This window comes from Nannospalax galili, unplaced genomic scaffold (genome assembly GCF_000622305.1).
Source record: "Nannospalax galili isolate Female #2095 unplaced genomic scaffold, S.galili_v1.0 scaffold92, whole genome shotgun sequence".
Classification (NCBI taxonomy): domain Eukaryota; kingdom Metazoa; phylum Chordata; class Mammalia; order Rodentia; family Spalacidae; genus Nannospalax; species Nannospalax galili.
Genome location: NW_008331545.1, coordinates 171569 through 196276, shown reverse-complemented (window position 1 = coordinate 196276; position 24708 = coordinate 171569). Strand labels below are relative to the sequence as shown.

General features: G+C 36.2%; 1 protein-coding gene across 1 annotated transcript in view; it reads right to left on the bottom strand.

Annotated features, from left to right (window-relative positions):
- Positions 1–24708, bottom strand: part of LOC103728727 (bromodomain adjacent to zinc finger domain protein 2B) — a 186261-nt gene that overhangs the window by 3701 nt on the left and 157852 nt on the right. The window contains exons 5-7 of the mRNA XM_008826688.3: positions 14526–14714; positions 8250–8417; positions 7541–7734 (exon numbers count right to left, since the gene is read on the bottom strand). Coding sequence (XP_008824910.1) covers positions 7541–7734; positions 8250–8417; positions 14526–14714 — 551 coding nt within the window. The remainder of the gene's footprint in view (positions 1–7540; positions 7735–8249; positions 8418–14525; positions 14715–24708) is intronic.

The window sequence follows — 24708 nt, the reverse complement described above, 5'->3', positions numbered from 1 at the left end:
CCTTCCTTCCTTCCTTCCTTCCTTCCTTCCTTCCTTCCTTCCTTCCTTCCTTCCTTTAAATGGGGCCTTTTGCTACTCTAACATAGCCCCCCCCTCTGAAGAGGTAACCCTAAAATCTTTTAGCGATTAGATAAGAGGTCCCAAATATTTTTGACATTTTTGGCCTTTGGAACACAGTATGATGCTGAGGCCCAAAGACATTTTGACTTTTAGCCAAGAAACTGGATACTTGTCTTTGGGGTCTTTTTAACCCTAACTGCCTAGCTAATTCATACCTCCTATTCTTATCACACCATTCTCTGAAGTGGTTACCAAAATCTGCAGTTTTAACTTAAACATTTAAACATTTTCTAACCGCAGAACTCAGTACCATTAAATATGTTCATAATGTTATATAACCATCAGTATAGCACATTTTCAGAACTCTTTTTTCATCTTAGAGAATAGAAACTCTAAACCCATTAAACACTAACTCCATGGGGCTGGAAAGAAATGGCTCAGCAATTAAGAGTACATGCTGCTCTTTCAGAGGAGCCCGGTTCAGTTCAATTCCCAGCACCCACACAGCAGTTCACAATCTTCCTGGGTGATCCGATGCCCTCTTCTGCCTTCCATGGGCACCAGGCACACACGTGGCACACATACATACATTTAGGCAAAACACTCATACACATTAAAAAAATAATAAACAAAACTAAAGAAGCAAACAACATAAAAAACCACTAACTCCTGAGCCAGGAAGATGACTTGGGAGGTAACGGGACTTATCACCAAGCCTGGCAACAAGAATTCAATTCTCTAGGACCCACATAGTGGAAGGAGAGAACAGATTACCATAAACTGACTTCCTCACATTCTCGAGGAACCAGACCCTTCACACACACACACACACACACACACACACAAATATAAATAAATAAATAAATGTAATTTAAAAATCCTCACTAACTCCCCATCCCTGTCCACCCCAAAGAGATGTTTTTATAAGCCTGAATATTCTAAATGGAACCATAATTTTTTTAGCTATAATAAATAATGAACATAGATGTTCAGGTATTTCTTTGAGAATGTACTTTCAAATCTTTGGGGATACATGGAATCCCCATGGAATTGTTGGATCATACTATAATCCTATTTTAAAAATTGTCTTGGGAACTGCCATTCTTTGCCCATAGCAGTTTTGTTTGTTTTTTCATCTTTTTGAAACAGGGTCTTCCTGTATCCCTAGCTGGCCTGGAGCTCACTATGTAGACCAGCTGGCTTTGAACTCACTGAGATCTGCCTGCCTATGCCTCTCAAGTGCTGGGAATACAGGAGTGTGCCACCATGCCCAGCTCATGTCCATCATTTTATATTCCCTAACATTTTCTTTAAACCATGAAACATAATAGGATTTTTTAAAAGATGGCTTTGGTTACCTGATACAATAATTTATATAAATGCCTTAAATAGGTTTATTCACTTTTTGTTAATTAAAAATTATTTTTATTTTATGAGTTTTTTGCCTGCATGCAATGCCTGTGGAGATGAGAAGAGGGCATTGGACCCCTGAAACTGCAGTTCGGGATGGCTGTTAGCTACCACGTGTGTGCTGGGAACTGAATTGAGTCCTCTGGATAAGAATTTTAATTTCAGTGTACAAGGAGTCATACCTCATGCTTGGGGGAGACATGTGCTCTCAAAGCAACAGCCAAATGGACATAGCTCCCCATTTCTCTGCTGCCTTCATGAGCTTCTGTATTAGCAACAGCTTGTATCTAGAAAAAAAATCTGGAGGACACAGCTTTGCATGTACAACTATAATGGATGGTGAGAGATATGGGCGGAGACCATAGATTATTTTGTTTTGTTCTTCTATTTGGTGGGGGGGGGGGCTATATATCTGAGGATAATTTCTCCTATTATATTAAGTCTAACTTAACTGGGTACATTCTTAAAAAAAAAGTGTTACTGTTCATATTTACTCTGTGAGACATATGAATTCCATAGGGTTTGTTTCCTGATGGGGGATGGGTTTATTTTATCATGGAGGTGAGCTAAGATGGCCACATGGCTAGTGGCCTCACCAAGAGGGAGGCAACCATGTGACCTGGTCTCCATCTTGGTTGATGACAACATCAATATGGGGACAGCCATGTGGCTTGGTTGCCATGTTGGACAGTAACATTTTCAAAATGGTGGTGAACCATGTAACCTTGCTGCCATCTTGAAACAACCATGTGGCATAATTCAAAATCGCCATACCCAGGAATTTACCGGTACCTGTGATAGCTAGGAGTTCCCTGAATGGCAGGCATTTAATCATATGTCCAAATACTCTTGCAATTTATTTTTGTTTTGGCTTTCACCTTAGATTCTTGATGGGATTGTAGAAAAGCAAGGGATTTTAACAGCTAGAGCTCCACAATGGGAATTTAAATTTTTAACAGTATTCAGGCCTATTTTGAAAGAGAATTATTTTGAGTTTTAAGATCTATAGTATGTTTACTGGGTTTTAAAGATGGCTATTTAAACTTTTTACATATTTATTAGTTTTAAAGGAAACCTTTTCTGGGTTCTGACATTGTTTCCATGACCTATTTACCTATTTTTTAAGGAATTAATTTGATTTTAACATCTTTTATATGGTATAGTTACTGATTTCTAGGAGTGACTTTTAAATTCTTATTGTTTTAGACAGTGTATTTGTCTGTTTTTAAAGGAAATTTAAAGTTTTTTTCTAGCCATATGCCTCCAATACTACCCAATAAAGAAAACTGGGCTGGAGAGATGGCTCAGCAGTTAAGAACACTGACTGCTCTTGCAGAAGACCCGGGTTCGAATCCCTGCACCACATGGCAGCTAACAACTGTCCACAACTCCAGTTCCAGGGGATCTGACAGCCTCTTCTGTCCTTTGTGGGCACTGCACAGCACAGGTGCACTTACCTACATGCAGGCAATACCAGCATCCACATAAAATAAAAAAATAATAAATATACTAAACTCCAGGGCCAAATCTTACAAGAGACTAGCTGCTATCAGAACATAGTTACAACAATGGGAGGGAAAGAAAAAAAAAAAAAAAAAAAAGAAATTGCCTGCTTGGATGGGAGGCTAAAAATTCAGTCCCTACTGGTCTTAATTCCTGCCTTTTGGGCATTGTGATTCCAAGTCTGTTTTTCAATTAAATAGAATATTTTTCTCTGATACTCAGTTACTCCAAGCTTGCTTTTGTTCTTCCCCTATCATGCTCTGGGTACCTCTGCTTTTCACTTTCTATTTATAATGCCATGGACAGACATCACTAGATATTGCCTAATCTTCCTAAGGTATCAATGACAATATAATGGGTCCTGCACAGGCGGGATCAGAGGTTACTAATACCCATAGTAAAAGTAACTAATAGGCCTAAAATTCCTCAGTCAGTAACTAAGACATTACAGTTTTCCTTAAGTGATTATGCTGGAGGTTGGTAAACCACTCTCTAAACTACATAAAGTAAAAAAGATTTTTTAAACTGTTTTATGTTTTCTATAAGGTTTATCTGGAAACTTATAAAACACAATGCATACACAGGTAAAATTAACTTATTACGCTATCTTATTGTGTGTAATTTGGATTCCATGCTCTTTTAATAAGATAATGCTGCATAGCACTCTCCTGAGCGAAATAACTGCCATCTATATGACTTCAGCTGTGCCTGCTTGCTAAAGAGCATCACAATTGGGCTTGTTATTGTTCTTACATTGAAAGAAGGGTAAGCAGGCAGGGTCATTGGACCCTCACCTGACCATCCAGCCACTCTTCCCAGCCAACTGTATGTAATTTTGCCCTAATCATGCATAGTTTCTTGGATTTGGGAAGGACTAAATACATAATCTGGAAAAGAATAGAAAGAGAAGGCTTAATCTATAATCTATGAGGTTTTAGAAAAGTCAATGTCCATACTGGGTAAAGGCTTTCTATTGTAAATACTCTCAGGTCACTCATATACCTCAGTAACCCCTCAATCATCTCTGTAAGTAAGCTCAGTAAATTCATTGGTTCCCCAGGGTAAACTTTAATGTAACCAAACATTGTTTAATATTAAAACCTTAAAAGGGGTTAAATGCTACTTAGTATCCCCAGAAAGAAAATTCTCACAACAGATAAAAAGTTTGTTAATGTTATTCTGTCTTGTGGTTATTAAGAAAGAATGGGGAGGTAAAAGATGTTAGAAGGATATGGGAATGGAGATATTTTTAAAAATTTATGTATAAAGAGTATGTTAGATATTTCCAAAATAAAAAAATTTTTTAAAGCCTAAACAAATAATAAAGGTCTATATAAGTTTGTTATAATATATAAAGGATGAGACAAAAATAATATACACATAATCTTAAATTTCTAAGGTCATAGTTTAGTCAACTAGTTTAAGGAACAAAATATATGTCTAGTGGTTTTTGCCCAAGCCTTATCTACATAGCACATGGTAATTAAGAATACCAGATTTGTGTAACTAACCTTCTTGGGTATTTAACAGCCATATTTTGAGGCCTGTACTAATCTGGCCAGAGGGACTTAAAAGGAAAAATTTTTTGTTCCTTTCCCTACAGGGTTGACTAAGGTCCAGGGGACTATAGGGCATCTCTTGAAATGTCCTGTAACTGTGGTAAATCACCTGTCCTCTTGTTCAGGGAAGCCATGGAGACCCCACCAGGTGGACTTGATTGAACCAGTGTCCAATCTGCAAAGAGGAGGGTCAAACACAGAGGAAACCATTTCCTCAGTACTTCCAAGTGAAGCCAGCCCTGGTTGAGCAGGACCTTTGACTTATCCTCAAATAGATGAAACTGGTAAAAGGAAGGCCTGAGGAGCCAGGCACTCCTCCCAAACCCATGTGACCCGTGAGGACCAGATCCTCAACCGACCAAAGGTAAAAGTAAATTAATTTGGGCCAACTGTATGGTCTTAAACACTCAAAAGGAAAGTATAACCAAAAATTAATCAGTATATTTAAGAGTTCAAAGAATTGCATTTCCCAAACATTAGACCTAAGTTCATGTAAAATGTTATTTAAACAACTGTTTCTCATTAATGATTTTGTTCTTAACAGGAAAATGCTGCTCAGGTGTAAGACTTCAAATCTTGGTCTACGATACTGTAGTGCCCACCTGCAGCTAAGGGAGACAACCAGCTATTGTTCTAAAATGATGGCTAAATTTAGTTTCTGTCCCTATCTAGAAGTCATTGAAAAGAAAACTGATTCTAGCCACTCCAACAGCTATCAAAGTGCCTAAAAACAAATCCTGAGCTCATCACTCTCGAGTCCAGCCTTGGTGGCCAAAAGGAAAATGAGGAGGGACCCAATAAATGGATGCTTTTGGAAATGCTCTTCAGGAAATTCTAATGGACTTTAATTTGGACATTTAAAATTTGCCCTGTTCTAACCTTTTCTGGTTCCCTGTCTAAAACTTGTAATGCTAACTAGTCTTGTCAACTTCTCCTTCACATCTCCCCGGCACTGGTTAAGGACTTTCTTTCCTCCCTACCATTAAGAGTTACACAATTTGGGAGTCTTTTAGATAGACCCACTGAAGGGGTACCCCAATTGCCACACCCTAAGTCCCTGTTCAGAATGGAAAAAGCCAGAGCAGTCTGTGTCCCAATTCCCCACTGGCAAATTTGGGGAAACCACTTCAGAGGATGGTATAATAAAAATAGGGGGTAAAAACTGGCTAGGCAATCAGGGTAAAAAGACCCCAAATAAAAGTAGGCAGCTTCTTTCTTGGCTAAAAGTCAAAATGTCCTTGGGCCTCTTAGCAGACTGGTCTGTATCAAAGTCCAGAAATATCAAAAAGTATTTAAGAGCTCTTGTTTAATTCCAAAATTTTAAAGGTTACCTTTTCAGAGAGGAGTAAGTATTAGAGCAACATATAGTCCCATTAGTTCTCAGGAAACCTGGGTTCACTCTTTCAAGCCCCTGAAACTACCGGATGGGCATGCACCTTCAGTCTTACTAAGTACATGGCTACAGAACAGCTAAAATGGGACATGTGCATATACTCATCTGTGTTCTCCCCCAGGTTTATCTCCACAGCAGAGAGAAAGGGTGGAAACACTTCACCTTAGCCCAGGTCTCTCAAGGGCCAAGAGAATTCCTGCCACCATCCTTGTGAAAACAGGCATTGCAGATTCTGATGCCTTGGTTCCTATAACCCTAGACATGGGTAATAAAAATTTTAGGCTTCTAAGCTCTCAAACAGAGACATCAGATGTCTACAGGACTCCATTGGGCAGTTTTAGAGACAGGTTAACTCCCTAGCTAAAATGGTGCTACAGAACAGAAGGGACTGTTCCTAAAAGAAGATGGCTCTTACATGGCCTTAGGTGAGGTTTGCTGTTTTTAAGCCAATAATTCGGGTGTAATTGAGTTTTACTGGGCCTTTGGTAATATTCCTTCTAGCTTTTATGGTGGGTCCATGCCTCCTAAATTGCCTAACCAGATAGATCAAGAGGCAGCCAAATGCCATCAAATTAGGGTTTTAAGGACCCAATATGAGCCTCAAAATCAAAACAAGTCAAAGATTTGATTTATGTCCCAGAGCCAGTGGGGAATATAATACCCTGAACACCTTCATTTTATGTAAGTTTAACTGGTCAATCATCTGGTCATAAGACCACCCCTGGGAAGGCGGGTTATGCTAAATAGATGTGCAGAATACCTAATGTGTTGACATAGCGACTTTTTCCTGCCTGTAATCCTGCCTATGGGGCAGAACTTCCTAGCTATAGCCATGTAGACTGTGAGTTGCCCGCTTCCCTGAATGTTTCAGGGAACCATAATTTCCCTTTTTCTACTTCATGCCTTTCTTACTAAACATGCCTTCTTTAAGGCTTTGGGCTGCCCCTAGCATCTTGCATTTCTTTACTTTTTCTCTGAAGCTTCCTTTTCCCAGCCATGTGGGGAAAAAAAGCCACATTTGACCTCCTCTCCTCAAGGCAGCTGCCAAGATCACCAGCTCGCTGGCCTTGAGGATTTTGTAAAAATTCTAATAAAGCTGTAAAAACTTAAAAAAAAAAGAGTGCTTTGCCTGAATGTTAGGCCCTAGGTTCAGTTCCCCACAACCAAAAAACTAAAACCAAACCAAACCCAAATAATACAAAAACCCCATAATAATTATTACTATTTGTAAAATATGTACTCTCAGCATGATTTTTTTGTGTTTTTTTTTTGTTTTTTGGGTTTTTTTTTGGTCTTTTTGAGACATGATCTCCTGATAGACCCAGCTGTCCTGAAACTCACTATGTAGACTAGGATGGCCTTGAACTAACAGAGATCTGCCTGCTTCTGCCTCCTGAGTGCTGGGATTAAATGTGTATGCCACCACACCTGGCCCTTCAGCATGAGTTTTAATTGTTCAAAATATATAATAATAGCCATCATATTATAAAAATATTCATCTGTAAAAATAGGAGATGGTACTAAGAAATTAATCCATACATTCTGCTGACTTTGCCTTTAAAATGTCTACCTTATTACTATAAGTAATATATTTGTGTTTCAAAGAATAACTTACCTTATCTTTAATTTTATCAGGTCTAGCATCTAAAGACTGGTTTTTGCTTTGTTCCTGATTACATTTTAGATTTCCTCCACCTGAGCTTGTACTTTTATTCTGTCCCATGGAACTTGAAGCAGGAGTGGATAATATCGATGTGTTGATGCCAATTACAGATGATGCACTGTTTCCATTAACTGAACCATTTATACCTTGAAAACAAATATGTTTATATAATGTGATATATTATTATACTGATATACTATTTGGTTATAAAAAGGAATACTGTTAAGTGAAAGATTCCAGAAACTAAAGGCCACACATGATTCCCCTACATGAAAATTCATAATTTATACATCTATAGGGACAAAGTAAAAACTAATAGTTGCCACATGCTGGGGAAAGGGATTTCTGGAATGAGGAAATGCTAGAACGTGATGGAGGAGTGGTGGCTGCACAAAAGAATTACAGTAAATTCAACGGAATTCTTCACTTTAAAATGACTAGTATTAAACTATGTGATTATCACTTCAATTAAACTTGTTTAGGAATATAAATTAAATGTAAATATTTACTTTTAGAGGAACTCCCATGACCACTTGATCAAACAAAAGGATGTAAGAGTATGTAGCACAAAGCTGTAGAAATGTCTTTAAAACTGAACTCTGCTGAAACAAGGCATAGGAACGAATGATTTCTAGTGCATCACCCATATTAACACTAGTACCTTTTTCAGGACCATTTCGACTACTTTTTCCAGAAGTCCTTGAATGGAATGAAGAAGAATCATGATTCTGGGCTGGAGGAGCAAACAGTGGTGGAATTCCCAGCAATGGTGGAAAGAAGGGTGCCCCTGTACGAGTGTGAACATCTGTGGTTCGCCACCATTCTGCACCTCAAAACCAAACAGACCGGACAAAAGGAACTTGAATTAACATTCTAATGAATGAAATGACTGTGTTCTATATTCTATTCCAGAAATATCTTTCTCCTTGCAATAGAATTGCTCAAATCACATAGTTATTTTAACATCTTTTAACAGCTAGACTTTATACATTCCTCTCTCTTATACTGGCCTAGTATAAAACAATCTTCCCTTAGCAGTTTTCTAGAAACTAAAAAAGAACATAAATGCTTCATAGTTTAAAAGATTTAACTGAAAGAACTACTTGACTCTTAATGGCTCACACCATATGTTCCCAGGGCTAATTAGGAAGATTAAGCCCATTCAATCTGTTTTAACACCTTAGAATTTAAGCTCAGGTCTGAAGAATGTCCTTCAATTTCATACAATGTAAATCTGGCTTTGACAAATGAGGTTGGTAAATAATACTATCAGACTAGTGTTAGTCCAGTGTATCTCAAAACTCATTTATGGAAGAAGACATTCTATTGTCAAAGAAAAACATAAAGAAAACTTTGTAAGCCTTTTGTTTTCTGTTTGTTTAGGCAGGGTCTTCCTGTAGCCCCAGGTAGACTGGAACTCCTTATGTAGATCAGGCTAGCCCCAATCTAACAACAATCTGCTCCTCAAGTGCTGGGCATAAAGGTATATACCACCATGTAGGGCCCTCCTAAGCCTTTTTGGTTTTGGCCCAAGAAAGAAGTTCTCAAAGAAAATTCCAAAACCAAATAATTTTGCATTAATGTGTAAGACTTATAAAGCTTCTGGTCTTAAAATTAATGAAGACAGATGGCATTTTCGTTACACTTCTCATAAACTATAGGTGACATGATTATTTTTATCAACATAAAATAAACTGAAAAAAATCATGTAATGCAATTCAGATATTCAAACAGTAGTATTTAATGAACACTTTTAAGAAAAAGAACATTTTATAGAAATTTTTTCAAGGAAGAGTGAAGATTAAAAAGAGATTAGAGGGGATGGAAAGATGGCTCAGCAGTTAAGAGCACTGACTGCTCTTGCAGAGGACCTGGGTTTGATTCCCAGCACCCACATGGCAGCTGCAAACCATCCTTAACTCCAGTTCCAGGGGAATCCGAAGCCCTCTTCTGACCTCCGCAGCACTGCACGACACAGGTACACTCACTTACATGCAGGCAATATACTCATACATATAAAATTTAAAAAATTAAATTTAAAAAAGAGATTAAAATATTATCCAAAAAACAGTTCTCCATTTCTCCAATCAAATCTTGGACACAATCTTCAATTGACTAATCCACTAAATTTCAAAGAATGTTATCTTTCTGATCAGTCTTCCAAACAATATAGCATTATTTCTTGGACTGAAATAACACAAGGAAATCCTAAGAAAATGTCCCGTATCAGTCCCAATATTATCAGTAAATTATACTACAAGATCTTTAAAGTTCTTCAAGGAATATGCCTTCAGCACCTAATGTTGAAATCTGGCTTTTAAAGAAAGTAAAATATTCAAGGTCACTGCCATTCCCAGAGGTCTAATAAGCACTATAAGCAAAACACTGAACAGACCATTATTGAGCATTGTAGGAAGGTGTAGGTAGTGAAATGATGCCCTGAATGATAGGACTTAAACCAAAAATAACTATATGAAAACATTAGTCATTCAACACTATCTAGAAAAAAATAAGTACATTTATATAGGGAAAAGGATCTGTATTTTGGGCTTGTATCAACATAGTTCATTCATATGGCATTTACAGGTTTGAAAATTAAGTTCCACTTGACTGATAAAAACAGACTGAGGTTTTCTAACAGTAGTTATATCATTTAGTATGGTCAATTAAAGTTGAATGTATAGATTTAGTAAACAACTAAGACAACAAAAAATTAGTCAAAGCATAAGATTTAAATGTGATAAATATGATCACACTTCAGAATGTCAATAGTAAATAAGTGTACATTAGGCATTAGAGAAAATAAAGGAAAATGTATGCTATGAGTAAGATGACACCAAGGAAAACACAAACAATAAGACCAGTTAGATTTTTTTTAAAAAAAGAAGAAAATGATAGTTTCTGAAGATAAATGTCTGATATTATTTCATAGGAAATAGAACTGTTGAGTTTTAATCTTTGAAATATAAGAAAATGAAAAATTTTAGTTACTAACTAGCTTATTGATGAAATGAAAAACAGAAAACAAAGATAAACAGGTACATGATGAATTTCTGATCAAATTCAAAGTAGGGATGACAGTGTAGCAACATTGATCATTTTCAATGAACGATTCTAATATTTTAGAGAGAGACTACACTGAATCTCAATTTGAATATTCAGAAGATGTCTTTGTGGGGTTTTGTTTTGTTTTTTGAGCCAGGGTTTCATTGCACAGCCCAGGCTGGTATTACACTTGTGATTCTCAGCCTTCCAAAGGCTACAATTACAGTCAAATGACAGCATGTCTGGCTCTGATACGGTAGAATTTTAAAATCACTCATATCTGAGAAAGTCAAACACATCACAAAAATTCATGATATCACAACATTAAAATATATCAAGAATTATAAATATTTTAAAGAAATTATGAAAGAGTATTTCAATATAAAATGAAAATTTTATGGTACTAATATCCATTAAATAATTTTATATTTGTAGTTTGAAATGAGGAATATTTTAGAAGTGCATAAACGTCATAAAAAATTATACCTCACTTAAAAGAGTAAGTTTCTTCTTATTACTGCATTTTATTTATGAGGAGTGTTTTAAAAAACTGGCAATTTGATTAGCCTTCTGAATTATAGAGAATTTACACATTTAATTGCATCAAATTATAATTTAAACAAAGTGAGTTCTCTAAAATCATAATTTGGAAAAGGAGTTTCCTCACAATTGCATATTTTCATCACTAATGACTCTGTCTTATAATTATCTGTCTGTCCCCCCAAAAATATAAGCCACAAATATATTATGTTGGTGTGGTTTTCCATTAACTGGTTTCATATACAGAACATAATAGATGAATTAGTGAATAGCACATGAATGGAAGAATTATGTTGTTTGTTAATTTCTTTTTTTTTTGGATTCATTTAGATAGTTATTTTGTGTGAGCACACACATATACTTATGCGTATATGTATATGCCACTGTATGATATGGTGTGCATATGGAGGCCAGAGGACCACCATAACTGATTCTCTTCTTGTGTTGTGTAGGCTCTGTGGACCAAACTCAGGTCATCAGGATTGGTTGGGGGGGTAAGTCCCTTTTCCCACTGAGTCACTAACTGAACCTACACTTATTTTTTATATTATTAAAGGCCATATGATATTTTAGTACTTATTACCATCTTTTCAGTGTAAAAAGTATATAATTTTAGTACAATAGTTTTAAGAGGGTTTAGAATTATTTGAAATGCAGTACTATAATAAACTGTCACAGAACAATAAAAGTATTGAAGACCCAGGTTCAGTTCCCAGCACCCACACAGAGGCTCACAATAATTTGTAACTCTAGTTCCAGGGAATCCAAAGTCTTCTGGCTTCCATTGGTTGGCTTGGATGTGGTGCATTTACATAAATGCAGGCAAAACCCTGATAATGCATAAAAATAAGAATAAATTTTTAAAAATTCTAAAAAGGAGCAGTACCTGAAATATAAATTTAACTATTTCTTCTTTCTGTATATAGTTTTTAAAAGACACTTGATGGTATCAAGTATTTCTTTTAAAAAATAAAGTGGCAAGAGTAAATAATAACAATAGTTAGGAATTTTGGACTAACTATGTATGCTGGGTGCTGTAGGTAGCATTAAACACACCCGTCTTCCTTCACCTTCACAGCCACCCTGGGAAGCAGATGTTGTCACTGTTGTCATTTATGGCTTGAGAGAACTAAGGCTGAGAGGTCAGATGACTTGTCTAAGACCAGATTTAAATTCAGATCTATTTCTAACTGGAACGATTTAAAGAATGTTAGGTTAAAAGAAGTTTCTTTTTACAAAAGTGTAATGAACTAATATTAATCACAATCCAACTCTATTTTGGAAATAATGTATTTAAAATATATTTTGGAAAAGTTCCCAAATGTATTTTAGATATTTTTTTTTAAATATTTTATTTATGGGGGCTGGAGAGATGGCTCAATGGTTAAGAACACTGTTCTTGCAGAAGACCCAGGTTTGAATCCCAGCACCCACATGACAGCTAACAACTGTCCATAAACAAGTGCACTTACCTACATGCAGGCAATACACGCATACACATAAAATAAAAATAATAAATAAAATATTTTTAAAAATAATTTATTTATGGGGCTGGAGAGATGGTTTGGCAGTTAAGAGCACTAACAGCTCTTACAGGACCTGGGTTGGATTACCAGCACCCACACGGGGGCTACAAACCGTTCTTAACTCCAGTTTCAGGAGAATCCGAAGCCCTCCTCTGACCTCCCCGGCATTGCATGACACAGGTACATTCACATAAATAAAATATTAATATTTAAAAAGTTTTATTATTTTCATTTTACATAAAATACAAAAAGTACACATAAAATAAAAAGTAAATAAAATATGTATTTTAAAATTATTTTTCATTTTATGTGTATGAGTGTATTGCCTGCATGTATGTGAGTGCACTGCTACTGTGCAATGACGGAGGTCAGACAGGGCTGGATTCCCCTGGAACTGGTGGTAAGGATGGTTGGTAGCCACCATGTGGGTGCTGGGAATTGAACCTGGGTCCTCTGCAAGAGCAGTCAGTGCTCTTAATGGCTGAGCCATCTCTCCAGTCCCATATTTTAGATTATTTTTAAAATATGGAAAAATACAGAAACTTAAGAATCAAGCTCACCTTCCTTACAAGGTAAAGATAAATAAAAATGTAATGCATAAAATATTTTTTACAGGAACTGGACTTTAGTTTTACACTGTAAATTAAAAAAAAAAAAAATTTCAGAACTGGGTAACTAACCCAGGGCCTCATACATGCTAGGCAAATGTTCTACACTAAGCACATTTCAAGCCCAAGTTAATAATTTCTTTAAGCATTAAATAAAGTGGCTGGGGAGATAGCTGAGTCAGTAAAGTGCTTGCCACATAAGCATAAGAACCTGAGATCAATTCCCAGCACCCATGTAAAAAGTCAGGCACCTGTACTGAAATGGGGGAAAAGAGGGTCCCCAAGAGGGTTCTTAGTCTTATTCATAAAAGAATTAAAGAATGGACTCAAACAGCAGAAAATGGACAGACTTACAGAGACCTACATGACTGTGGCTGGTCAGAAGTTCTGCAGAGTTCTGCATTACAAGGCGGGATTCCAGGCAGGAAAAATTCGCTATTAGGCCCAAACTATGGACATATGGTGTCTTACTTTAATTAAGAGACAAAATGACCTGCAGTAACAGTAAGTGAAGGTGCTTTGCAGACAATGATAAGAGTGGCACCATCCTTTGAAATATTCTGGAAAAAATGTTATTTTGTACCCTTTGTATGTTCAGAATATAGCATTATCAGAAACCCTCAAAACAAATTAAATTAAAAAAAAAGAAGACGTCAGGTACAAGCCTCCAAAGCAGAAATAGATAGATCCCTGGAGCATGCTGGCTGGCCAAACTAGTCAGATCAGTGAACTCCAGGTTCAGTGAAAGACCCTGTGAGTGACTGAGGAATACACCTGACTTCAACCTGTGGCCCTCTATATGTACCTTCACACATCTACAGCCACATACATATATGCACAAACACAAACATGTACATACATACACCACATACATATACATGCAAGAAATATCAAAGCTGAGAAAAATTCAAACTCTACACTCACAATATTACATTTTTCTGTATAGTGTACTTCAATAAAATGCATCAGAGACACGTTAATTTTTCTGTTCTTTGACAAATGCTTATTTATCTAAGCAAATACCTGAATACCTAATTAACTGCTGCATCATCTAACACAGTGTGTTTTACTTTTCTGTATGTGATAATAAGCCAATTCTTGTACAAGAGATTAATATAACAGACATTAGACTAATCTTTGTTGTTCAATTTAATAAATCAACTGCTTGAGCATTTTCAAGCTTTCGTCCTTTCCTTGAACACCATAACAGATGTTTACCTGGAAAAGATGCTAGTTGGGGATGTGCGGCTAAGGCTGTGGGTGTACCAAGTGTCCCCAAACCACCAAATTCTGAATGCCCTGAGCTGGCTGAATGTAGACCAAAGACTGGGTGGCTGACCATTGGGAAGGCACTCGACACTGTGGACAGGTTAAACGGCTGATCCCCAGCTGCTCTGAATAAATGTCCTGGGAGGGAAAAAAACACACTTAAAGTTGTTTAAAGAAAACAGATGAAATTTACCTGATTTCAGCATTCATAAAGTTTATGATGTCTTATTAAAAAGTATTTTACATTTCCTCTATAATTTGTACTTCTCAAGTATTATAAAATATTTCTAGAAACACAAAAGTACTATAAAAATTAATCAAAATAAATAGAAGATCTTTAATTAGTATGAATTTCAGATTTTAGGACCGATGTTTTAAATAAATCATTTTTATTATTTGAACTAAGGAAGTGAGGCCAGTTTGTTGCCAATACATGTACATTCATATGACACCACACTTTCTTGCTCTTAAGAAGGAAAATAAAACCATCATCTTACTCTAACATTAAAAACCAATGAAATAGATCCCAAACCTGTTATCAAGTCATCATTCAACTTATCAGACTCTAGGCAAAGTGATTCTGTTTTCATGTGCCAAAATTGAAGCTCTGTTTCCCATCGAACTTTTGGTTGAAAAAAAAGTTTCTTGATTCCGAAAAGGAAAGATACATTAGCCTAACCAAATAATGTACAAGTTAGCATAAGGAGCTAATTAACAAACTTACTAAGGTACTTCTAAATGGATTCAAAGATAATTATCAACATAAAAATGATTTTAAACCTTCTAATACTAATGCGATATAGAAATAAGTATGATTTTTAGTGTCTACTTTTATTCTAAAGAGAATCTAGTACTAAAAATATCATAACACCATCAAAAACACAATTTGTTTTTCAAATTTTGTGGGCAGCTTCAGACAAACTATCTTTCCTGTACTTCCAGGAAACAATTAGGGGTCTCTGACTTCCTATTATGAAAACAGAATATTAAACACAGCACTCCAAGTTCTTTTAAGAATTTGCTTTGAATATGTGCATGGTGAAGCATCTGCAGTCCCAGCACTCTGGAGGTTGAGGCAAGAGCATTCAAAGTCCCAGGCCAGTCTGGGCTACATAGGAATTCATGCTTAGCTTCAGCTATTTAGTAAAATCCTCTCTCAAAAACAAACAAGGGCTGGGGATATAGCTGAATTTTAGTGGTAGTAAAGTGCTTGCCTACCATGCACATAGCCCTGGATTAGAATTCCCAACACTTGTGGTGGGTGGGGGATTTACTTTGTGAATACTAAGCACTCTGTGTATAAACAGAGTAAAACTCCTCTGGGGGTGGGTTATATGCATGCTTATGTGTGTATGTAGGGGCCAGAGGTCAATACTGGGTATGTTTCTCAGTTGCTTTCCATCATATTTTTTGAGAAAGGGCCTCTTTCTGTAACTGGAGCTCATGGATTTGGTTAGGATGACTGCCTAGTGAACTCCATGGAATCCCCTCCCTGCATCTCAGCCTCCCTAGTGTTGGGTCACTATGCCTGGCTTTTTCATGGATGCTAGGGAAGCACAACTCAGGTATTCCCTTGATTGAGTCATTTCCCCACCCCCATGAGGAAATTTTTAATTGATCATATATTAGGGAAGGCAGGTCAACCCTTATAATCACCAATAATATAATCAAAAGTATAATCACATTAAAATGAATTCTGTATTAATAAAAAAGCATTGGAGCTGGAGAGATGGCTTGGTGGTTAAGAGCACTGGCTGCTCTTGCAGAGGATTTGGGTTCGATTCCCAGCACCCACATGGCACCTAATAACTGTCCTTAACTCCATGCAGTTCTAGAGGATCTGACACCCTCTTCTGCCGTGGTGCACTTACATACATGCAGGTAGAATACTCATACACATAAAATAAAAATAAGTAAACTTTAAAAAGCAGAAGAGTATCTTTTTATACAAAATAGAACATGTCAAGTAGAATCTATTAACTTTCCAAATATAAACAAGATTATTTGAATATGAGAATGTCTAATTTTTTGAAAAGTAAATTTTTCCTACACTAATATACTTAATGTCAGTATATGCTCCCAAATAAATGTCAGTATATGCCCCATCTTGATTAAAAGCAAGTTTTTCTCAAAAAAAGTATTTACAAACTTGGATTACTTAAGATTATACCTACTCCTTTTTAATAGATGATATTCAAACACAGTTTCTGTTCTATGCATGCAAATTTTATTTGACTTTAGGTCATATTTTAACAGATAACTAACCATGTATATATTTTGGATAATGAAAGTTAAATATACATCTGCAATGCCAAGGTTCTCAAATGATAAGCTGGATACTTTTCAGCAGAACTTTTTAAATTCTATTAGTCAATACAGACAAAAGTACAGCGGAAGGCAAATGCCCGCATGTGAGTAACAAAGCATGGTAATTACCTGCATCTTTATTAATATCAGAGAACAGTAAGGATTTTTTTTTCTTTCACAAGAACCAGATAATATAAATACTGAACTAATTCCTTGAACTTAAACTACCAGTAAGCAAAGTTCCCTATGTCCATAAGTCATATTAAAACAAAATAAGTGTGAGGAATAAGTATGATAAGCTTCTAATCTTAAGAAAAAAAAAAAAGAGGGGCTAGAGAGACGGCTCAGCGGTTAAGAGCACTGACTGCTCTTGCAGAAGACCTGGGTTCGATTTCCAGCAGCCACATGGCTGCTACAACCATCCTTACTCTAGTTCCAGAGGAATCTGAAGCTCTCTTCTGATCTCCACGGCATTCCATCACATGGGTGCACTCATATACACGCAGGCAACACACTCATACACATAAAAATAAAAATAATAAAAAAATATTTAGAAAAAAAGAAAAAGAAACTCTAATTTCACATGCCTTCTTTTGGGGGGCGGTTAGCTAAAATGCTCTTAATTTTTCAGTGCCACACAAATTTGTTGCAACATATCTTCAGTTCTTTGAAACTGTCAGCAAAATTTTACAACATTGCAAAATCCTTTTCTGGCATTTAATCTATAAAGTATGGGTAATCATAAAAACTGGTAGTTCATTCAAATAAAGATCTCATGAGGACTTTTAACATTAGTAAAAATGAAATATTCAATCAACATGAATATAATTGATATTTCTGTAAAATGAATATTCAAATATTGTATAACATAATAAATTTTTAGACATAACAATGTTTAAGTATTCTGAAACTCAAAATGTATAACTAATATAAATCTGAGCTTTGATTAATGAACAACAGAAATAATTCTATACTTAATGTTCACAGAATATTTCACCTCAAGTAATCTTAATTTCATTCCTGTATTCTCATATTTGGAGCCAGTTACGTTTTACATTTTAATATTTAGAGAGATAAATGGGATGCAAACAGATTTATTTATTTATTCATTATTTTCTTTGTTTTTCCTTTAGATAGGGCTTTATAATGTAGCACAGGCTAGCCTCAAATATACTGTGTAGCCTTCTTTAGTCTGCTGAAGGCTGGAATTACAGGCATACATTACCAACCTAGCTTATTTTTATTTTTCAAGTATTATTTTGAGAGTATTTTACACTCACAAAAATTGTAGGAATTACATAAGAGTTCGTATAGATGCTCCAGCTAGCCCCTCCTAGGTTAACTTTTTACATGACTACAGAACAAATTTCAAAGCCAAGAATCCTGGTTAACTAAGTAAAGGATTTTTCAGCTTGAACCAGTTTACCTACTAACATCACTTCTTTGTCCCAGGAACCTATCCAGAATCCCATACTACATTTAATTTGAGCTTTTAATTTTCTCTAATCTGTTACAATTTCTCAGTCTTGTCTTTAGTGACAGATAAACTAAAGAGATTTGAGTCTGTCTGATGCTTTGTAATGAGTGGAAGAAGTTATACATTATTGAGAATGACAGATACTCAATGAGCATGTCTCAGAGCAAGATACCTAAGGCCCATGATGTTTCTCTATAGCACTGGCTAAGCTAATTTTGATCACTTGATTAAATTGGTGCCTGCCAGGATTCTCCACTGAAAAGTTAACTTAAATTTTTTTTTCTAATTTTTTTTTCTTAAATTTTTTTTCTTTTTTTCATTAAAAAAAAACCCAAAACATTAAAAGCATAGGTTGCTTTAGGAACCAAAGCTGTTAATTTATACCACTCAATCTTAAAAATAGTTCCTCCTTTGTAATAAACATTTGTGTAAAATATTGAAATGCTAAAAAAATAAACAATATTTTATACTTTCTTACACATATTTAAATACTGCTATATGAAATTTTAATAAGGAAAAACTAGGAATTATTCTAAAATCTTGTTTTACTTATTTTTCAATAAGCAAGAAAAGTCTGTTTTCTCATAATGAAATTATTAAAACCAGCTTTGAAAAACACACAATATCTATTACTTGCTAGGGCTGCCATAATAGCATAGCACAACTGGGTAGCTCAGGACAACAGAAGTGTACTGCCTCATAGTTCTGGAAGCTAGAAATCTAGTCAAGACCACAGTAGGACTGTTCTCCCTGGCTTCCTCTAATACACTAGGCAGGATCTGTTCAGTGCCTAGTTCCTAGTTTCTGCTGTCCTTCTTTGTCCTCAAATGTGCTTCTCTTGACCTGTCTGTGTCCAAACTTCCCCTTATGTGAGGACACCAGTCACAGATTAAGGCCTACCTACTGACCTCATTTTAACTGTTCTATCTCTGTAAGACCCAATCTCCAAGTAAGGTCACAGTCTGATTGACTGGGAATTGTGCTCCAACATACCCCCTACACCCCAGGAGGACACACTTTAATTCATAACAGATGGCTCATTTTTATTAATACTTAACTGACTTGGATACATTACTTTCCTTCAATAACTTACTACTAAAATCTTAAACTAAAACTAAAAAGTTCTAGCAGTAAAAGTAATTTCAAAAATATTTAGGGCCTTGAGTATAACTTCTAAAGAAACTTCTTTTATGAAGAGTTAGACAGGGGCTAGGAAGAGGGTTCAAAGGGGAAAAACTGCTTGCTGGGCAGGCTGGATCAGCTGAGTTAAATAATTGGAATGCATGTAAAAGGACACATGTGGGAGAAGCACATCTGCAACCTCAGCACTCCCTAAGGTTGAGATGAGAAGCAGAGAAAAGAAAGTTGCCCAGTTCACAGGCCAGCTACCTGGAAGTTCCTAGTACAGCTGCAGAAACAAGAACAGAAAGCAAGAGCTGACGCCCAAAAGTTGTCCTCTGATGTTCATATGTATGCGTGTGTACACATGTGCACGTGCACACACACACACACACAGAGTTAAAAAAAAAAACAGTTGAAAAGTGGAGAGTCTTTATTGAAGATGTGAAAAACTGATAAACAGAAAAGTATAATAGTGCGGTAATAATTCCTACTATAATATAAATACTCAAAATTTGGCTTTATCTACAAAATATCTAGACAAGACCTCTTACATTCATTTAATGATTCTCTAACAGTAAATATAAAACCTAGATGTTTTTTAATAACTTCTAATTTAATCCTAGCTTGTACTTTCAGTCTCATTTTTAAACACTGCCTCTTAAGTGTGGTCAACTTTTTTTCCCCTTAGTTGTGAAAGTATGCTTTATCCATATGTATTAGATAGTGACAAACTAAACAAAATAAACATGAGCTACTTTCCATTTGGCTGCACTCATAGTTATCAACAATATTCAGAAAAAGTACATGTGAAATCTCCTGGAATGGTGTTTTATTAGTGGATGGATCACCTGACACATTGAAATGCTGTCTGATACGGCATTAAAGAACTGGTTCAGAATGCAACATATTCTCCAATAGGCAGCACTTGGTGGTGTCATTTCAGTTATGAGTGTTCCTTGGATTGCCAAGTGAAATATACGCATAACCCACAAGGTCTGACTTGCATCAGCTGCTTAGCTGACCTCTAAGAAAGTCTTGCCTAATTAGGCAGAAAGAATAAAGGGTCAAATAAAATAGATATAGGAATTCTAAATAAGAAATCTATTGATAAATATTAATTTTCATTACATAAAAGTAGCTACTGCAAGTACTTCTTTAATTAAAGAGCCTAAAATATATTCTCCATATAAATAATGTTAAATATTAATAGGTAGATGTAGATTTTAAAATTCAAATAATACTGGCAGGATGACTTATTTGAATGATCTCCAAGCCTGAAACACATGGACACCTTTTCTGCTTCCCTTGGATGGGTCTTGGTGACAGATTGCTCATCACTTTGATGAGGTCACTGATCACTTTGCACTGGACCTGCAGGTTATTTACCAGAATTTGAGACAGCTTCATGAAGCCATTCGGTTTGTCACTATTGAAGAACTGAACAAACAGGACTTCCTTGATGATGCCTGTGATCTTGTTTTTCAAGGTGTCAAAGAGTTTGAAGCAGATGATCTGATTCTAAACTAGTTTTTTGTCACTCTCCTCTTTCCAGATCTTTAAAATAATGGGAAAGAAAGGCCCTCTATCTGCTATAAATGGAATACTTCCATTAAAATATCTCTTCAGATTTTCTATTTCTTTAAAGAATGTGGCCTGTAGTAACAACTAAAAGAACCCAAAGTGATAGAGAGCTGAAAGGCCAAGATGTAGCTTGTAGAATCCACTGTCTTGGAGAACAAGGCTGAAGGAGTTAAAATCGGTAGCTCCCATATTAAACAGAGCAAGTCTAAAGGACTTAGCCGATCTCTCTTTTCTAACAGCTGATGCGGATCAGAACAACCTCTTGCACCTCTTTTGCTTCTGGTATTTATGTCTAATCAAAGGACCTCAGAATTACAGATTTTACAAGTACTTTTTTGTATGTGAGAATGTGATGACAGGCAGGGAGGCCAGCTAGTTTGTTTTATGGCATTTTGGTGTTGTAGTTGTAGTTTCTTTTCAACTCTTCATATCTTTGATGATGAAACAGACCTTTTGTGCCCACCTGTGTCATTCTTGTGAGATCCTTTGAAAGCACTTTGTTTCATACCATTTAGGGGCTGGAAATTGTTCTGCATCTTCTCCTTTCACTCTTGTAAAATTTTAATTCCTCAAGCACACTGCGTATTTGTTTATGGTTGGGAACAAGTGAAACACGAAATTCTAGGGTTTTTGAACCTTTACAAAGGGGGAGCCTTTTTAAAATTTTTCATGTAAATGACCAAAAAGCAGAAAAGAATATGATTTAAAAGGTTTATGTGGTTGGTCAACTGATTTTCTACGATTCTTTACACTGTAGCTTTTAAAGCTAATTGCCAACTACAATCTGCCTAGTCAATTGATATTGCCAGAGCAGTACATAGCATAGCTCAGAAAATTTATGGTTTTGTTCCACTGAAGCATTTTACTTATATGCATGTATCATATCCTCAGGGGGGGGAAAAAAAAAAAAAACCTCAAGATTTTCCTGTTGTCTTGCTTATTCATGATTCATAATGCCAGCTGGGATGGTTAGTACAATGCAACCAAAAACTAAGAAAACACATTTTTCTGCCACCTTTCTAGATCTTATAAGATGCACATCATATCTGGGTTTACTGTTCCATGTTTAACCTGCCTGTGGGATTCAAAACAATATTGCCAGCTCTGTGACCATCCATGGTCCCAATTTGCCAAAGTATTCATATTTTTTCCTCCTAGAAACCCGATGATGATGCTGTGAAGCAGGCCTCATAATAACTTGACATTTGGATGACTTTGGGGTACTGATGATGCTTAAAGGCATCAACTAGGACATCCATGTGTCTCATTATACTAAAAGGTGCATGCCTTTAATCCCAGCACTTGGGAGGCAGAAGCAGGTGGATCTCTGTGAGAGTTTCAGGCCAGCTTGGGCTACAGGGAGACCTTGTCTTAAAAAGAACAACAACAACAACAAAAAAGCAGGATGGAGAAAAGAACCAGAAAATTACTAATTATCTAATTTCTTACTCCTAGTTCAGCAAAGAACTCCTTATTTCCTTGTGCAACTGTTTCTTATATATTTTGTGCCAGGCTTTAACTGGACACACATTGTGGAAGAATTAGATATAGTCTTTGCCCTTTAAACATAAGGGAAAGGATGAATAAAACAACATCACACCAAATGTATAATTATATATTGTGAAGAGTGCTTTGGAGGAAATTAATAGTTACAGGGATAGATATTAGAGGAGCAATTACATAGACACTCTGATCAGTGGAGCAATCTATAATTAAGGTCTGTATTAGTCAAGATTCTTCAGAGAAAAAGAACCTGTAGGATCCATCAATTTATTAAGAGGAATTGACTAATGAAATTATGGTGGTAGACCAAGGACAGTTGGTGGTAGAGATGTAAGAACTGAAGAGCTGATGGGATTGAAGTCCCAGTCCTGGGAAAAGCCTGATATTCCAGAAGAAGCAGTCAGAGAAAACAAATTTCTCTTCCTCCATCTTTTTATTTTATTCAGGCCCTAAAGGATTTGAATGTTGTTCACCAACACTGGAGAAGGTAATGTTCTCCACTCAGTCTATGGATTCAAATTAATCTCATCTGGGAATACCCTGATAGATACAGTCACAAATAATGTTTACTTTGAGCACTCTGTATCCCTAGTCAAGTGAACAAAAAAACTAACCACTATACTTTCTATGGATATTTAAGGACAAAGAATAAGCAAGAAACAGCCATAGGAAGACTTTTCAGACAAGAGGGCAGACTTAAGATACTGATCAAGGAAAACAAGCTTTATATTTGAAGAAATAAAAGGTGAGGAGGAGGAAGATAATGGGCCAAAATGAGAAAAGTACTGATAAATTTGAAGAAACAGGTAAGTTTAGGTGGATATACAGTCTTATATATTAGTTTGAAATACACAAAATAACCAACTCAATATGGCTAAGTGAAAAAGTTAATTTAATCATTCCCATAACTCAAAAGTTCTCAGAAAAGATTCACTTCAGATGAAGAAGCTATAATAATAAAGATTTACCGACATCTAGTTTCTCTCTCTTCTTTTGATTCTACTTCCCTCTGATGGTTCTTCCCTCCCATGTTTGGAGCAAAATGATATCCTTCCTCATTACTGCCAATAAAAACCTCTAGTAAAGTCTCTTTGATTTGTTACATCATGTACCCATTCCTTAAGTGATTGTGCTTTTGTCTGGTAAATATGGTGCTTATATTACCTAGGTCACATGCGATCTCTGGAGGAGTCTGGAGGCTTATATAAACTGTTTTGGAGAAAAAATAATTTATGGGGGCTGGAGAGATGGCTCAGCAGTTAAGAGCTCTTGCAGAGGATTTGGGTTCAATTCCCACCACCCAACATAGTGGTTAAAAACTGTCTATAACTCCAGTTCCAGGGGGTCCGACGCCTTCCTCTGACCTTTGCAGACATTGAATGACATGGGTGCGCTTACATACTTGCAGGCAACATACTCATATACAAAAAATAAAAATAATAAATTTTAAAAATATTTAAAAATTAAGTAATTTACCTTTGAGAGGACAGTTCTAGTAGTGTAAGAGGACTAAAGCAGTCAAAAGAATCCCACACAAAAATATAATTGTTAGAAGGAAAAAAAACCTGGCCAGGGCTATAGTGCACACCTGTAATCCAGCACTTGGGAGGTAGAGGCAGGAGGATCAGGGATTCAGATCATCCTCAGCTACACAGGAAGTTTGAGGCTAGCCTAGATTACATGAAAACATGTTTTTAAAACAAAACAGGACTGGAGAGATGGCTCAGCGGTTAAGAACACTGGCTGTTCTTGCAGAAGACCCAGATTCGAATCCCAGCACCCACATGACAGCTAACAACTGTCTGTAACTCCAGTTCAAGGGGATCCAACAGCCTCCTCTGTCCTCCGTGGGCATTGCAAGCCATAGGTGCACTTACCTACATGCAGGCATAACACTCATACATATAAAATAAAAATAATAAAAACAAAACAAAAACAAAAAAAGGGGTAGGGGAGACAGCTCAGTAAGTAAAATGCTTGCCTGAAAACCTGAATTCAATTCTTAGGATCTATGTAAAAACCCAAGTGTGATGTTATATCTCTGTAATATCAGTGCAGGGAAGGCAGATACAGGAGGATCCCTGAGGCTTGTTGGCCAGTCAGCCAAACTTACATGGCAAGCCCCACATCCCAATGAAATAC